Source organism: Theropithecus gelada, chromosome 4, assembly GCF_003255815.1.
Source record: "Theropithecus gelada isolate Dixy chromosome 4, Tgel_1.0, whole genome shotgun sequence".
Taxonomy (NCBI): domain Eukaryota; kingdom Metazoa; phylum Chordata; class Mammalia; order Primates; family Cercopithecidae; genus Theropithecus; species Theropithecus gelada.
Genome location: NC_037671.1, coordinates 148,844,396 through 148,862,922, shown reverse-complemented (window position 1 = coordinate 148,862,922; position 18,527 = coordinate 148,844,396). Strand labels below are relative to the sequence as shown.

At 34.7% G+C, this 18,527-nt stretch overlaps 1 protein-coding gene across 5 annotated transcripts in view; it reads right to left on the bottom strand.

The window, feature by feature from the left end:
* NKAIN2 (sodium/potassium transporting ATPase interacting 2) overlaps positions 1-18,527 on the bottom strand; it is a 1,030,226-nt gene that overhangs the window by 515,526 nt on the left and 496,173 nt on the right. For all 5 annotated transcript variants that reach the window (XM_025384320.1, XM_025384319.1, XM_025384318.1 and 2 more), the window contains one exon: positions 15,067-15,204. In XM_025384320.1, the coding sequence (XP_025240105.1) occupies positions 15,067-15,204 (138 nt within the window). The remainder of the gene's footprint in view (positions 1-15,066; positions 15,205-18,527) is intronic.

Sequence of the window (18,527 nt, the reverse complement as noted above, 5' to 3'; positions counted from 1 at the left end):
ATTGTGAATAGTGCCGCTATAAACATACGTGTGCATGTGTCTTTATAGCAGCATGATTTATAATCCTTTGGGTATATACCCAGTAATGGGATGGCTGGGTCATATGGTACATCTAGTTCTAGATCCTTGAGGAATCACCATACCGTTTTCCATAACGGTTGAACTAATTTACAATCCCACCAACAGTGTAACAGTGTTCCTATTTCTCCACATCCTCTCCAGCACCTGTTGTTTCCTGACTTTTTAATGATTGCCATTCTAACTGGTGTGAGATGGTATCTCATTGTGGTTTTGATTTGCATTTCTCTGATGGCCAGTGATGATGAGCATATAAACAGAAACAAAGACAAGAACCACATGATTATCTCAATAGATGCAGAAAAGGCTTTTGACAAAATTCAACAGCCCTTCATGCTAAAAACGCTCAATAAATTTGGTATTGATGGAACGTACCTCAAAATAATAAGAGCTATTTATGACAAACCCACAGCCAATATCATACTGAATGGGCAAAAACTGGAAAAATTCCCTTTGAAAACTGGCACAAGACAGGGATGCCCTCTCTCACCACTCCTATTCAACATAGTGTTGGAAGTTCTGGCTAGGGCAATCAGGCAAGAGAAAGAAATCAAGGGTATTCAGTTAGGAAATGAAGAAGTCAAATTGTCCCTGTTTGCAGATGACATGGTTGTATATTTAGAAAACCCCATTGTCTCAGCCCAAAATCTCCTTAAGCTGATAAGCAACTTCAGCAAAGTCTCAGGATACAAAATTAATGTGCAAAAATCACAAGCATTCTTATACACCAGTAGCAGACAAACAGAGAGCCAAATCAGGAATGAACTTCCATTCACAATTGCTTCAAAGAGAATAAAATACCTAGGAATCCAACTTACAAGGGATGTAAAGGACCTCTTCAAGGAGAACTACAAACCACTGCTCAGTGAAATAAAAGAGGACACAAACAAATGGAAGAACATACCATGCTCATGGATAGGAAGAATCAATATCGTGAAAATGGCCATACTGCCCAAGGTTATTTATAGATTCAATGCCATCCCCATCAAGCTACCAACGAGTTTCTTCACAGAATTGGAAAAAACTGCTTTAAAGTTCATATGGAAACAAAAAAGAGCCCGCATCTCAAAGACAATCCTAAGTCAAAAGAACAAAGCTGGAGGCATCATGCTACCTGACTTCAAACTATACTACAAGGCTACAGTAACCAAAACAGCATGGTACTGGTACCAAAACAGAGATATAGACCAATGGAACAGAACAGAGTCCTCAGAAATAATACCACACATCTACAGCCATCTGATCTTTGACAAACCTGAGAGAAACAACAAATGGGGAAAGGATTCCCTATTTAATAAATGGTGCTGGGAAAATTGGCTAGCCATAAGTAGAAAGCTGAAACTGGATCCTTTCCTTACCCCTTATACGAAAATTAATTCAAGATGGATTAGAGACTTAAATGTTAGACCTAATACCATAAAAACCCTAGAGGAAAACCTAGGTAGTACCATTCAGGACATAGGCATGGGCAAAGACTTCATGTCTAAAACACCAAAAGCAACGGCAGCAAAAGCCAAAATTGACAAATGGGATCTCATTAAACTAAAGAGCTTCTGCACAGCAAAAGAAACTACTATCAGAGTGAACAGGCAACCTACAGAATGGGAGAAAATTTTTGCAATCTACTCATCTGACAAAGGGCTAATATCCAGAACCTACAAAGAACTCAAACAAATTTACAAGAAAAACACAAACAACCCCATCAAAAAGTGGGCAAAGGATATGAACAGACATTTCTCAAAAGAAGACATTCATACAGCCAACAGACACATGAAAAGATAGCAAAGAAATTCTAAAAAGAGCAACGGAATTTGAAATAAAACTATGACAATAACATGAAACAAATGCTCTAGAAAATAAATGCTCTGATGAAATTTATACCACCAAAATCATGCAAGAAGTGGAAAATTCAAAAAGATCAATTATTGTAGAAAAGATTGGAAAGATAATTAGATAGCTACCATTCATGAAAGTATCAGGACTAGATGGTTTCATAGATGAGTTCTAAGAACATTTATAGTTTCAATCCTATTTGAATTATTCTATACCACAGAAAAAAGTTTTCCCAATTTATTTTCTTAGGGCTGCATAATTTTAAAAATATTACAAGTAAAAAGCTATAAATTAATTGCATTTTTAATAAAGATGCAAAAAAGTAATTAAAAATAGTAAAAGTTGAATATAGTAATCAAAGAAAAGAATAACATATTACAAACAAATAAGATACAGTGTAGTAATGGAAAGTTAAATTAATATCAGAACACTTATTAATCTAATTCAATGCATCCAAAAATTTTTAAAAGATATATTAGCATATAGTTTCAAAGATATGTAATAAAATATTATTAGCTATTCTTAATAATTGAAGGAAACTACTTAAATATAGTAAAGACCATTTACTGAATACTAATAGCAATAACACAGTAAGTAGCAGAGTGCTAAAAAGTCTTTTCATTTAAATTCGGGAAGTTGACTGAGATATTTGCTATTGCTGTTAGATCAACCTAATGCACAAGGAAAGTATCACTAGTTTCAGGATTCAGACAAGAGGTAGATTTTTTTCTTGTGCACCTATTTAAAGCAATACTTTCAACTAAATCTTCATAATAAATAAATATCATAAGTGTGTTTCTTATAAAATCACTCAATGTAGTTTAATAACATTAATAAAATACATTTCAGTAGTTAAAAAAAAATAAAACACACTGCCAACACTAAACTGACACAATATAGGGATGAAAGTCTGCCTAGGATACATTAGGGTCTGGCAGAATATATGAACCTCTTATCTTGTAAGCAGTTCTCCATAAATATCATTTTTCTTAATTGAACTTTTGATTAAGTATCAATGAAAAAGGCCTTTGAACCAGAGCAACTCCATCTTGAACAGGAGCTGGGTAAAATGACCCTGAAATCTATGGGGTTGCATTCACAGATGGCTAGGTATTTTAAGTCACAGGATGAGATAGGAGGTCAGCACAAGATACAGGTCATGAAGACTTTGCTAATAAAACAGATTGCAGTAAAGAAGCCAGCTAAAACCCACCAAAACCAAGAGTGACATCTGGTCGTTCTCACTCTGACACCCCCACCAGTGCCATGACAGTTTACAAATGCCATGGCAGTTTACAAATGCCATGGCAACGTTAGGAAGTTACCATATATGGTCCTAAAAGGGGAGGCATGAATATTCCACCCTTTATTTAGCATATAATCAAGAAATAACCATAAAAATGGGCAACCAGGAGCCCTCGGGGCTGCTCTGTCTATGGAGTAGCCAGCCATTCTTTATTCCTCTACTTTCTTAATAACCTTGCTTTCACTTTATTCTATGGACTCACCCTGAAGTCTTTCTTGCACAAGATCCAAGAACCGTTTCTTGGGGTCTGGGTCTGGACCCCTTTCCAGTCACATCAAGTGGCAGTAATTTTGATGTTTTACCCAAAAGTGCTACGGCCGGGTATAGTGGCTCACATGCGTAATCCCAACACTTTGGGAGACCCAGGAGGGCGGATCACTTGAGGTCAGGAGTTCCAGACCAGCCTGACCAATATGCTGAAACCCTGTCTCTACTAAAAACAGAAAAGTCAGCCTAGTGTAGTGGTGCATGATTGTTATCCCAACTACTTGCGAGGCTGAGACAGGAAAATTGCTTGAACTGGAGAGGCAGAGGTTGAGTGAGCCAAGATTGCACCACTGTACTACAACCTGGGCAACAGGGCAAGACTTCATCTCAAAAAAAAAAAAAAAAAAAAGAAAAAAAAAAGTGCTACAAAGGCAGATAGTCTCTCATACTGGTTATATGGAGGCTCATGGGCTTCAGTGGGCAGTTAGCTGATGTTTGGAATGACACCAGGAGCTGAGGCGTCAGATAAGATTTGTGCCTGATAAAAAAACAAAAACAAAAACAAAAACAACAACAAAAAACATATACCCCCATTTCCACATAGACAGGATAATGAAGTGCAATACCAGGATCATGATTCTTTTTAGAGAAAATACTGGGTTTTCTCTTGCCAATCAACAAAGGACAATCAATGTCCCACAAATTCCACCAACACAAACATTTGCTGCAATTGATTTTAAACCAGAGAATTGTTTTGGGTGCACATACTCAAATTCCATCTTTAGTCATAAAAAACCAGAATGCCATGACTCTGCCTACTGTACTTTATAAAATAAATTGGTTGCAAAATGTACATCTAAGTAATTATATTAGATATTTCTGTGTATAGAGTAACTAAATATAAGCTAGTGAAATGTTGGAGGCTTTCTCCCCAAACACTGTCATTATAGAAAAATTGAATGGTATTATTACATTTTTGCTACTAATTACTTAACATACCAGGCATCTAATACAGACACTCATCAATGACACTTTTAGCTTATGATAAAATCATATCATCTACATATACAAAAATATTTGCTGTTTTTATCTAAAAGTAGTATCAAGTTATTAGGAAACAGTCCATAAAGGAATGAGGACACAGCCCTATTTGGTCACACGTACATGACTAATAAAAAACTGACAAGTCTAAAACAACTTTTGAACATTTTCCTCAATAGTTCCCCTTGTTTTATTCCTTGTCTTGGTGCGTGGCCTCACCATTAGCCTGTCTCTTCTCAAAAAATATCTATAACATATGTCTTTACATCTCTTCTTCCCTCTAGGATGCTAGCAGCTCAGAACCATTTCCTATATAAAACTCTCCAATTTTCGGATAAATGCCCCATATAAATAATTTAGCACGGTCAAGTGATTTTTTCCAATCTGGTTCCTGCCTACATATTTAGTCTTATTTTCCAACAAGCCCCTGTGTAGCAACCATGACACTCTAATATAAATTAATAAAAATACAACTATATTTTTAACACTTCAGTGCTTTTTGCCTTTGTTGTTACCTTTGTGTGCTTCTGCCTGGAATTTCCTCTCTTCCTGTCTTTCCAGTGATGTATTTAATCCTACTTATCCTCTAAATCACAGCTTACGGGTCATATTCTCCATAAAGCACCTCTTCAATCATTCTGCCCTCCCTCCGGGATCCCCCAATCCCAGTTAACTTGCCTAACCTGAGTATTTGAGTACTTTTAGTCTCTACATACTACTTCTAGCATAGTCCATCTGAAAAGTATTGCATTCACTTGATTAAATATTTGTTTCCTCCTCTGTTAAAATGTAAACATCTGGAGGCTTTCTTATGATGGTATACCCATAGCATTGTGCTTACCATATAATAGGCAAACAGTTTCCATACCGTGTATAACAATGTCAGTTTGAGTGGTGGCTCACGCCTGTAATCCTAGCACTTCGGGAGGCTGAGGGGCGAGAATCACAAGGTCCGGAGTTTGAGACCATCCTGGCTAATATGGTGAAACTCCATCTCTACTAAAAATACAAAACTTAGCCAGGTGTGGTGGTGGGCACCTGTAGTCTCAGCTACTAGGGAGGCTGAGGCAGGAAAATCACTTGAACCTGGGAGACGGAGGTTGCAGTGAGCTGAGATCGCGCCACTGCACTCCAGCCTGGGAGACAGGGTAAGACTCTGTCTCAAAAAAAAAAAAAAAAAAAAAAAAAAAATGTCATCTGCTTAGCTTTCATTGATAAAAAGGAAATTACACCAAAGTAAAACATACTTAATGCAATCTAATAGTTATTGTTACACTTTTGGTTTAAAAAAGCAAACAGAGCATACAACAAAGATAGTCCTACAACTATTAGTAATAAAACATTAGCAACAAAGAGATTTCAACTAATTGCCTGAAGAGGAAGACCAAGAGATAGATATTGATTAATAAACAGAATAAAACAATTGCCAGTCTATAATATGTATGGAGGAGAAAGAGACAAAAAAATGTTAGACTGCTAGGGAGAATTTTGTATATTCTGGAGACTTGGGCAAGAAACATATGACCGACAGTCAGTAGGAAAAGTGAGCTGGAAAACAGCAATAACCCTTTACCACTTTTAGAACCAGCCAGGGTTTTATCTCTCTGGGGAAAACAAGGAGATTTTTCATAAATAAATTAACTATAATATAAAATAACTGTTAAATGAAATTACCTGGGGATAGCATAGCAAAGGCAAATGTTGAAAAACATAGAGAATCAACAAAATGATACATGCAAATTCCAGAATTGAAGGTGTAGGGAGGTTCAAACTTTCCCTCTGAAGGTTTGACAACTGAGTCTGCTGACATAAACTGACAATAGATAAACAGGAGAAAAGGCATACTCATTATTTAAGCTTATGAGACTCACACAAAATATAAAACTCAAAGGAGGAGCCAGATGTTTGAAGTTTTTATAGCATAAAGGAATAGGGGCTTGAGGGCTTTTAGGGGAGGTGGTGACAAGTTAAGGGAGAGAAAAAAGGAGGAACCACAGGATGAACAAAGGCTGTCTTATTATGCAGATAAAGCTTCTCAGGTAATAAAAGCAGCCTCCAGAAGAATAAGTGATAGGCTGTCTGGGTATGCGGATGACATTTAATCTCCTCTCCAGTGATTAATCTTCCCTGGTTGCTTGATGAGATTCCTAGGGAGGGGTTTCAAGACAATTGCATTTCTTTTGGAAGAACTTACCTCAGTTAGACAAGTGAACTTAAGAGAAAGGGCCTCTTGGTGCTTTGGGAAAGAGGATCTAGAGACAGAGGAAGAAGGAAGGTCAGAGAGACCTTGAGGCTACTCTTTTAATTCAAAATTGCGATACATTGGATATGATTTTCTAAGCCACAACAAAGTCTTCTATAAGTGTTTAAATAAATAAAAAGACTACACAATTTTTAAATAAGTTCACATTTAGACATGCCATTTTGAAATGCCAAGACAACAAGAATAAAATGAACATCTCAAGCACTTCTTTTAAAGTTATTTACAGATTAATATCAGACTGGCCATCAGTAACACTGCTTCTTAGATTGTGAACAATTACTTCAGTGTTCCAAGAAAAAAATGATTTTCAACCCTGAATTCTGCACCTGGCCAAACTAGTACTCAAGTGTAAAGGTAGAATAAAGTCATTCTCTGTCTTGAGACAGATAAAACTCAGAAAGTTTATCTCACAAACATGCTTTTTCAGGAAGTTGTTTGAAGAATACCAAAGAGACAATAGATGGAATTTAAGAAAGCGTGAATCAAATTCAGAAGAAGGGAGAGATAGATGTATAATAGGGCTTGAGAGCAAACAGTTCACATAGGAGCAAAATGACAGAGTACTAAGAGAAATCTCCAGGGAAGAAGAACATTGCATTAAAAACAAAAAGCTACAGATAGTCATAGTCAAATATAAAGGGACTGGATTAAATTCAAATAGTAAAGCAACAGATTTCAAAAATTAAAACACATTGAATATCAAGCAATAGAATGCACAGGAATTGGAAATGTATTTCGGATACAGTTAAGCGCTTCAGACGGGAAAGAAAACTTGTAAAAACAATGTATAATTCAGAAATAAATTAGACCAAATGATTTGGGGCAGGTCGTTATTAGATACTGTCTAAAGCTGAAAAATCAACAATTAGCAACACACACACACACACACACGCACACACACACACTTCTGAGGTAACCCCAGAAGAACTACAAAGAGATTAGAAACAGCTGGAGAAGAATATGGAAAGGAAGTTTGATTTTATTATAAGCCCAATTTTACTTTTTGATTAAAAAAAACCTACGTAAATTAATCTGATTTTTTTTTATTTTAGAAAAAGAAACTAATACTTATACATATCACAATGTATCTTTTCTTCAAAATTCATTTTCAAAATTAGATGATTTAAAAAAGTGAATCTAGACTGTCAAATGTAATTATTTATATGTACCACATCCTACAAATCTTTAGTCATAGCCTAACACCAAAATGAGAGCACAAAGTACCTTCTTGTAGAATAAATGGCCCACATTTCCCCAAGGGAACACATTCTTTTGAGAATAAATTGCATTTGCAATGTTGCATTATTACATTTATTTTAGGACTACAGGCTAAATCCATTAAACTTGTAATGATGTGTTTTTTTTTTTTTTTTTTTTTTTTTTTTTCCTCCCTCCCTTCCAGGCTTATGGGAAAAGACTTATTTTCACAACTACTCTAAGTCATTAGAAGTATTGTTAATTTACTACTATCTCAAGTCTCTTCATCTCTAATCTACATTGATTTTCTGTCCTGAACATAGAAAGCATGCATTTGTTAATGCTGTAGCTGCAATAAGTTTTCTTTCAGATATTTTTTTCTCCTAGAAAAACTGAATAAAGGTGGCAAAAAAACTACTGGAACATAGATTAATGACTTCTTAGAAATGACTTGTAGGGGTGCAAAAATTTTTAGGGAGGAAACATTATTAGTTGTAGAAAAGCATATGACCTGGAAAATGGGCATAGTGCTCCCGATTTGTTGCTGTTGGTGATAGTCTCTATGGAGACCTGAGTTCCATGAAAAATTAAAACTCAAATCATGGCAGTCATCAGCAAATAGTAAATTCAAGAAGTTTAGCGTTTTTTTCGCCCATGCAAATTGAGTACACAATTCTTTGCTTATGCAGAACCACTAAGGTGTCTATTGATTTCTCAAGTTGCCATGTCATAATCTTTTTACAAAATGAATCTTGTCTTTGTCTTTGGTGCTCCAGTCACCCTGTGGCCCCATGCTTTGGCCAGGATGTCATGGGGATCCTTTTCTTTACCATGTTGCCTCTAGAAAAAGCAAAGTCAAGGAAGTCAAAGCAGGTGACGCTTTGTCTGAAGCTGACCTTGTCTCACTGGGGAGAGGGAGGATGTACATCAATCTAGAAATCAACAGTCACCAACTACCATATGTGTCACATTAAAAAAAAAAAAAGTAGTAAAACAAAGAGTGGCCTAAATTGGTGAACAGAAGTTCACTGTTCAGCATTAATCAGAAAATACCATTCAAAACTTTAAAATATGAACTAAAATAAATATTTACTTTTTATTATTTTGGAATACTAAGCAGGGTTATTATGACAGTCTTAGAGTTTACGATTCTTAGTACACAAGAAATGAAGATTCATGTGTATTGGCTTCTCTTTCTAACCATCGTAGACTTGCTTCATCAAATCAGCTTTAACCACATTAATTTAATCTCTTGCTTTTTCAGTAACAAAACAGGAAACCAATCCCAATATTTCTCCTTCATTTGATTTTAGAATTAGTTATTGTAGTCTGAGTTGGTGTCATAGAAAGATTCATCATTAGACACAATAATATGTATGTATGTATGTCTATATTGGTATTTCCTAGGTCTTTTGTATTTCCAGTATGATTTGAGTATTTTATTCAATTACATAGAAATAAATTCTCCCATCAATTATTTGAAACTCTTTACAAATAGCAAATGTAGAAATAGATCATTTGTCCTTATTTAACATATCATTGTAATGGATATTAGATATAATTTATATTGTATAGATGAATGTGTACCTGTGCATATATATAAATTCACCATCAAAAAGCTGGATGCTATAGAAAAAGAACAACACACCATTCTAATTCACTGTTACTAGAAATTAAAGACAGTTTGTGTTATTGTTTTCCCGCATGAATAAAATATCCATCACTAAGAGTTTTCTGTTCTAAACTCTTGAGACATGAGGTTATTTCCTCATTAACTAAGGAGCTAAAAACATAATCCTTCACATGGGACAGGCAGACCACAACTTCAAATCTAAATCCTCTGGAATTCGCAAATGCTATAATGAATTTTAAATTGGCCCACAACTTAACAACATCTTTGTTCATTTATCAGATAGATTTGGGTCTCTGAACTGTGCCCCTAAGAAGCAGTTCAGTGTGGTGCTTACAAGGAGAGCTTGGTTGTCAGGAGTACCTGTGTCAACCTCCTAACTCTACTATTTCCTTTCTATATGAGTTTGAACAAAAGTTGTGTCAAGTTAATGTGAGGGTTATAGAAGTTGTCAAGAAAGATAGATATACAGAAGAATTGGTGATGAAATTGATAACAAGAAATGAATCTTACAAATATTACTGTGATTTTAGTATACTCTCCTGTTTATAAAATTTGAGTAATAGATTTTCAGCTATTTTGAATTTTTTTTTTCTAGTTTGGAGACTGAGTTTGGAAGAAAGGAAAGAAGGAAGGAAGAAAGGGGGGTAGAAATAATTTTTTTTTTTGGCATGTTACACAGCAACATTTGTTTTTGGTAATATCACTGAGAAAGTTGCTGTGGCTTTAATGGATAGGAACCTACATATTCTTCAGATTATTTTAGACAACCTTAAAGCAGCTCCTTAGCGCCAGTGCAGCTCCTTAACATTATTTTGTCATTAACTAATAAACACTGGATATCCCAAATCACATTCTACTTCCCCAAATGATGATCCATTACATAATTCCATTTATGATGTAAAATAATGCTTTCCTGGGAGCCATTGTATATATTTATTTATGAATTGTTTTCTGGGATTTGATGTGGTTGAGAATAATACAAGATTGATTCTTTCTATAAATTCTGGCTTCAGTTTCCTTTGCCTGGACCTGAAAACATCTATTTCATTTTCCTTCAGCATATTATATTCTGCAAAGTGCCAGAGGCTCTCAATGGTACTAATGAGTTCTTGTTCCAATTATCTGTTTTAAATTTTTAATCTTTTTTTCTTTGCTACTATGAAAAAGAAGATGAATGAAGAAAACAAAAATCATTACCAATACTCTCATTTATTTGTTGCTGCAAGCTCAATGGTTTGAGAGAATGTCGACATACTTTTTTTTTGTGGGGGAGGGAAGATCAATTAAATAAAATGTCCCATCAATAATTTGAAGTTCTTCAAATATAGCAAATGTCCTCAGTCTCAATATCAGAAAACTTGCCTTTTTGTGTTAGTAAAATTAGACCTAAGGATAACGAAGACTTATATTTTTCAAAATGGTATTTGAATTTAATAATCTTAAAAGCAGTGGAAAATATCACAAATGGAAAGAGAGTTAACTTTACTAAGAAAAACATAATATCAAAATGAAGCTTTATGATGTTTTAAAGGTAAATGTCTTTATTAAATTACCTACATAAATTACGATAAACACTAAGACAGAAGGGCAAAAAATTAGCAAAGAACACCAAAAGACAAATTCCCGGCCGGGTACAGTGGCTCACACCTGTAATCCCAGCACTTTGGGAGACCAAGGCGGGCGGATCACGAGGTCAGGAGTTCGAGATCAGTCTGGTTAACATGGTGAAACCCCGTCTTGTACTAAAAAAATACAAAAATGAGCTGGGCATGGTGCCACGTGCCTGTAGTCCCAGGTACTTGGGAGGCTGAGGCAGGAGAATCGCTTGAACCTGGGAGGTGGAGGTTGCAGTGAGTGGAGACTGTGCCATTGCACTCCAGCCTGGGTGGCAAGAATGAAACTCATCTCACACAAACACACACACACACACACAAACACACACACACACACACACACACACAAAGACAATTCCCCAAACAGAAAATAAAAATGGGTAATGAACATATGAAAAATTCTACCTCACTAAGATTAGAAATACAATTAAAAATGAAAATGACATATTTTCTTCTATCAAATTAACAACTATGAGGACAGATAATACACAGGGTTAGCAAGAGTGCAATGAAATCGACTCTACTGTACACTGGTAGGAGGATAATTCAGTAAAACAATTTTGGATAGGTTATTGTGAATTATATAGTAAAAGCCTTAAAATTTTTCATATTATTTGATTATACTTAGGTATTTCTCCTAAGGTAGGATTCACAAAAAAAATGAAAGTGTTTTTGATGGAAATGATTATAGGGAATTATTTAATATAATAGAAACATATGAAAATAGTATAATGTATAACATTAAAGACTTAAAGAAACAATGAAATAGTCATATTAATTTTTAAATTGTTTGATACAATGTTAAATTTAAATTTAAAACATATTTGGATATATAGCATACACACACAAGTTTCATTTGTATATACACAAAGGAAATATGCAAAAACGTTAACCTTCAGTCATGAAGTCAAGAAATGCTTTCTTATTTTTGTATCAAATTATTTTATATTTTATATCAAGCTATTTTATAATGTAAAAATATTACATAGAAAATGTGGCAAATATAAAAATTATAAAGGTCTACATCATTAGAGGATGAAGACAATTTTAATGATCATTCTCCATTTAATCAATAGTAAATATATTTTCCTTATGACTTCCTTTAGTAACATTTTCTTTTCTTTACACTATTGCAAGAATACAGTATATAACACATATAACATATTAAATACGTGTTAATCAACTATTTATCAGTAAGGTTTTCAACCAATGGTAGTTTACTGAAGTTAAGTTTTTGAGGAGTAGAAAGTTATAAGCAGATTTTTGGCTGTGTGGGGGGTTTGGTGCCCTTAATCCTGACATTGTTCAAGGGTCAACTGTAGTTTGTTGCACAGAAGTTACACAGACATAGATACCAAGAACAGAAATTGGTACCAGAAAGTCAGTGATACTTAAACCTAAAACACGCAGTGCTGGTTTTGAGATAAGGAGGCAAGTAACGCCAGGAGGGCAGCAAGGAGACTCTGAGTGGAGAGAGGAAATTGTTTTTGAGGACTACAGAAAAGAAGACTCATGGAATTTACTGCCAGAACAATTATCTTAGCTATTGTCTTTAATAACTGGAAAGATAGAAAATACACCTATGAGTTTATGGGTCTGGTTAAGGGGATTTCCAAGCAACAAAAGATGACAATGCTATTCGTCATCTTTTAGCCACAGACAGCATGATATTGCCAGAGAGAAATGAGCTAAAGAAAGATTTTCAAGGAGAATTTAGAGGATATATTTCCAACCCAGGACTTACGAGTTGGAAAAAAAAAGTTTATTATTTACATCATCTCCCACCAGCAAAAGATTTCCAAAGACATTGTCTCAAGAAAAATCCAAATTCACAGTGATGTTACTGATCAAGATGAAATCAAGGTTCTGAAATTCACTGTTAAGACCTTACAAAGAGTTCAGGTTGTGTCTAATAGTTTCAGTAAACAAAACTTCTAACAATTTAAAGGTGTTTTCCCTTGGCATCATAAGTCTTACCCCATGCCAGAGAAAGTAGCCAGTATTGAAAGATCTGTGGTATGTCTTTATTCAAAGGAATGAGATTGTAATTTGATACATGGAAAGCCCACTATTTTTTTTTTTTTCTGCATTGTAGCATCTTAGAATAAAAGGGACAGAAATAGTCCATCCAATATCTAGAACACCTTGCTTTATTTTAAATTTCCTTTCAGCTTATTGCTATGCTACACATGTTAGTATTATTTTTAAATAATAATAATAAAAACACAAATATTATAGCTAATATTTATTAGGGACTTTTTAAATGCCAAGCATGGTGCTAAGGACATTTCATAGAACATCCCCCTTACTCCTCAAAATTAGCCTCTGAGTTTTTCAGTAGTTCAAATATTTTGGGTCACATCTAGATTTTATCTCAAGAAATTTATCAGAAATAAAGATGAAATATTTATATAATGATATTCAGAGCAACCATTATTTATAAGAGTAAAACCGTGAAGGAACCTCAAAGTCTAATAAAAGAAGAAAGGTAAATTAATCAATTTTTTCATATAATGGCTAATAATATATCAATTAACTAAATCATTATGATTTAATGTAATGACTACTTTCATTTTAAAGATAAGAAAATTAAAGATTGGTGAGGTGAAGTTGTCTAAAGTCACACAGAATTGGGCAGATCCAAGATTTCAATCCTGATATTATGACTTCAGAGGACTCATTCTCAACCACTGTACAACCCTCCTATACTGTATCAAATTACGATTCATAAAAGAAAATGGACAATACTATCATATCTTGTGCATTAAAAAAGTTCACCCTGCAACAGAACTCCTCCCACTTTTACAAGATTTAGATGACTACCTAGCCTCTGTGGTGACATGCACTGGGGTCTGGGTGTGCACCTGGAGGCGAGGACAATGGGCTTCTCATTTTTCCGTAGCCCAACAGTGGCTCCTTTGGTTCCAGCCACCAACACATTGCCTGGCTCTGTACCAATGAGCTTTGTCTGGGTTCTATATGACAGAGAGAACAGGTCATGTGTGTGTGGGGGTGGGGGCATCTTTAATGAGGACGCTTTCATAAAACATGAGAAGGTCTGCTGGTTGTTGAACAAGGCAGAACTTTCACTGTACTATCTTATATACATGCTTTTACCACAAACCTGCTTTACAATTTTAAATAAATGCCTATAGACATTTCCTTTGTCAAAAATAGAAGAAATAGAAAAACTGATGAAACTAAAAAGAAAAAAATGTACACTAATGAAGAGCAGTAGCTTAGATCTAAGGCACATACAAAAGTTTAAAAAAAAAAAGCAACCCTAAGTTATGGTTCCCATAGTAACTGCAACACAGTTGGATTTCACTTTTGTGTTAAGTAAGTTTAACTTGAGAGGGAATGCAAAATACTTCCTCTGAGCCAAAAAGAGAATTATGGAGAACACAGAAGCAACTGTCCAGATTATTCTGGCTTTCTCATACGCCAAATATTTGCCCTAATATGCATTAATATTTTCACATCAATAGTATGTGTTCATTTCTATTGATTTTAAACTCTTTTATTCAGTGTATAAAATATGATTATTTAAAATGAGAAAAAATTCTCATTAAAATCTGTTAAACCAGAAAGCATGACTTTATAATTTAGAAATATAGAAACACAGTTTGGCTTGTAATTATGAGAATATTTGCTGAAAGTACAAATTATGAGAATTCAATCTGATTACACTCACTATCAAGTGCTTTAAAGCTGACATTTTCAATTACTGTTGATGGAATCTGAAACTATGAAAATAAACACTTTTATTTTGGTACTTAAAAGAGAGTATCCACATCTTTAAGATAGATTATACACATAAGTTTTCAAGGCATTTGGAGTTTGCACATCATTCTCTAGTTCAATAAGATTTTTAAAAGGCAGAAAAGGTACTTACTCCTGTTATGTAACGAGGTCTATATTGAATAGTTCCAAACAAACCAAGAATGACGATAATAATATGTACAAAATTTGCCAGGATAGGTGCCCACTGATATCCAAGGAAGTCAAATATTTGCCTCTCCAGCACACAAACCTGGAATAGCAAAACAGGATGGATAGATCAGCTTGTGAGAAACAGCAGAGTGGTGAGAAGTGAAAAGGATAAAATTATTAATAACATAATTAGCAATTATAACTGTGTTACCAATCTGGCATTTGTCTTCAACTGACAGTGAGAATGACATTTTCAGGTTTTTTTCAAAGGAACACCATGGAAGCTGTGGATCTATAGACACCTACAAACCTTTCAGGGATAAGTTTGTGGAGGAATCAAGCAGTATTCACAAGATGACGTCTTTGCAGTCACAGGATAAATTATATTGTCATGTGCACTGTCAAATATTTGAAGTCATCAACCAGCAAGTCAGGGGAGTCCACATAAAGAGTTTGTTGCTAGATCTGTTCAAACGTCATTATATAAGCTGAGCATAGAACAAAGGAAGTTTGATGTGGAGGAAAAATAAACCTTTAGCAAGACTTGTAGCAAGAACTCTTTAGCAAGACAAAGATTTCTGGATGTGGATCTGCCACTAAGTAGCTGAAGTGGACTACATAAGTCATCTCCCTTCTCTCTGTAAAATGAAGGACTTTGATGTGGTGTGTAGGGTCCTTCTAGTCCTAATAGTGTTGTGTTATAGATCGAATATGATGTTTTGTCATATCTGGTTATCAGGTAAAAGAAGGGCGCTAAAAGAAAATTAGAACAATGAAAAACAAAAACAAAAATCAGGCATCCCTATTATAAAAGCAAGACACTTAAGTCGATTTAAATTATACTAATTTCATCTGTGCTCACGGCTATAACTAAGACATATAAAAATCTAAGCAGTGAGAGGAGAAAAACAAAACCAACCAACTAACCAACAATAACAACAAACCGAGATTAGTGGGTAGTCAGGAAGTACCATTTTACATCCCCAAGTGACATCTGGGGAGCTGGCAAGCATCTCATCAGATCCAACAAAGTAAAGTAGAATGTTGGCTTTATTCTTCCTGCCTGCCTTCAGGGGGGATGATAATAAACTCTCTGTTCAGAGAAAAACATTGTAAAAGGACTTGATGCTGCATACCAAGATTCAATATTTTATTCAGCTAAGTTTTCAAGGAAAATGATGACTTAAAAATCCCTAAGTTCCTAACATCACTATACTTTAATGATATTTCCTGTCAGAAGGAAATAGTGACTCAAAACAGGCAACGTGCTTTTAAATTAAATATCTGTAGCTCAGTTTGAAGACGTCTTGAATGATCATTATTCCCACTGCAGTTCTTTAGCTGAGTAGCACGTTTTCCCATCAGGCATTGAAAGAGAAAATAAATTCATGACACCTCTATTTTCTGAGGCACACTAGGCACCATGTAATGGTTGTAGCAGTCACAGTCCAACTTAGTCAAATCTTCATTCTCACTGCATCTTTGACATAATTAAAAAAACAGAAGAATCTTGATTTGTTATACCCTATGCTGAAGCCATGATACTCATCAGAGTCTCAATAGTAGATAGTGGAATGCAATATTCTTACTCCTTAATAAACACAGACCACCATAGGACCTGAATATCACTTAAGCCTTATAAACCTGAATTATCTTCTGATGAGCCATTCCTTCAACTTTCTCATATAGTTAACGTTTTGTAGAAATGAGACCCATTTGTGACATTAGGCAGTATTACATATGCCAACTTAGAATCTGTGAATGGTACCAAAAACTAAGTAGTTCTAAGAACATGATTGCTAATTTTCTATATAAAAGTTCATTTCAACATAGAACCCTCTCCTCCTTATCTTATGAATAAATAGTAAATACGAATGTAAACCAACAGCAAGAAACATCTAAACTCTATAAATTTGGAGCATCATAACTGTGGGGACACATCAGGGCAAAAGTATAGAGGATGAAACACATCAATCTAACAGTGGGAAATATCTCAATAAATGCACCAGTTATGAAAGCAAATAGCAGTCCTATTGTTAATTATAAAAATATAGAGATGATAATATACTAACTAAGTCCGCAAAACTGAAGTGAAATTATGTCAACATTTATTGGGTTCTTGTTATGGCAGAACCAAAAGTTTATGCAGACTGAACAAGCTAATCTGTAATTCTTTGCATATAGTATTTCTGCCTATTTCCCGTTTTTGATTAGTCCTATTAGGGATCATAAATAGCATTATCATAAGTTCTGTAATTTAGAGATAGGCCCGAAAAATGCAAGATTTTCTGAAAAGTTCAGTGAGTGTAAGGGTTTTAATATGTGTAGGAGTAGCTGCAATCTTTCCTATGAATTCCTTCCAACAGGAAGACTATTAACTGTGAGGGGCCTGTATAGTGGGCCTGGGAGTGCAGGGATGGAGAGAACACATATTTGTTAGAACACCTACTGTATGCTGGGGCTTCATGCTTTTCTCCAGGCATGTATTACCACATTGATTCTACACAAAACCAAGGGAAGTAAATAGGATTGTCCCATTTTGCAGATTAAGGAATCTAAGCTGTGGTGTGCTCAGTGATTATCTTGAAGTTACAGAAGAGGTAAGTAGTAGAACAGGAATTTAGGCTTCTGTGCCTGGCCCCTTTGCTATGCTCCTACCTTTTCTATTTCCTACACACTTAGTCCCAAAACACATAGATTTTGTTTTCGTTGGTTATATTGTAGAGACCATGCTGGTTATATAATATATGCTACTTCATAGAATCTCTCTGATCATACTTGTCAGTTCATGACATTATATCATCATTGGTTAAGGCAAAGCTCCTAAAGTTTAGTTTAGGTTAGTTTTTCCTTCTTTGAATCCATCTCAGTGTTAATCCGATTTTGCCCATGGGGCCCTCTTTAATGTATTTACTTTTGATCCTTGTAATCATCTGACATATAAATGTATGTATTTGACCTAGCAAAATATATACTGCTGTTTATGCCCTTTCACACTTGTCTATTTTCCTGTACAGAAATGTTGGTTCCTTTTGTTTGGCTTGCACAGATCACATCATTATTAATGCATAATTTGGTTGCTTTCAATTCTTTGCTACCACAAAGAATTCTCTTCTCTTCCATTACTATCTTTATGAAGTTTTTATTTGTAACATCAATAGTGACTAATCTTTATCAGTTACTATTTCTGCATCTATTGAGATAATTACATTATTTTTTTCTTTTACACAATGAATGTGATGGATTAGATTGCGTATTCAATCAATATCCTTTTGTCATTATCCTTTTATACCTGGCAAAATCCCCACTTGGGATGGCAATATTATTTTTAGCACATTTTCAGTTTGCATTAAATTTTACTTACAAAATTTAAGCAAAATAAAATTTTATTTGGGGTTTTTGTATCTATAAACTGACCTACAG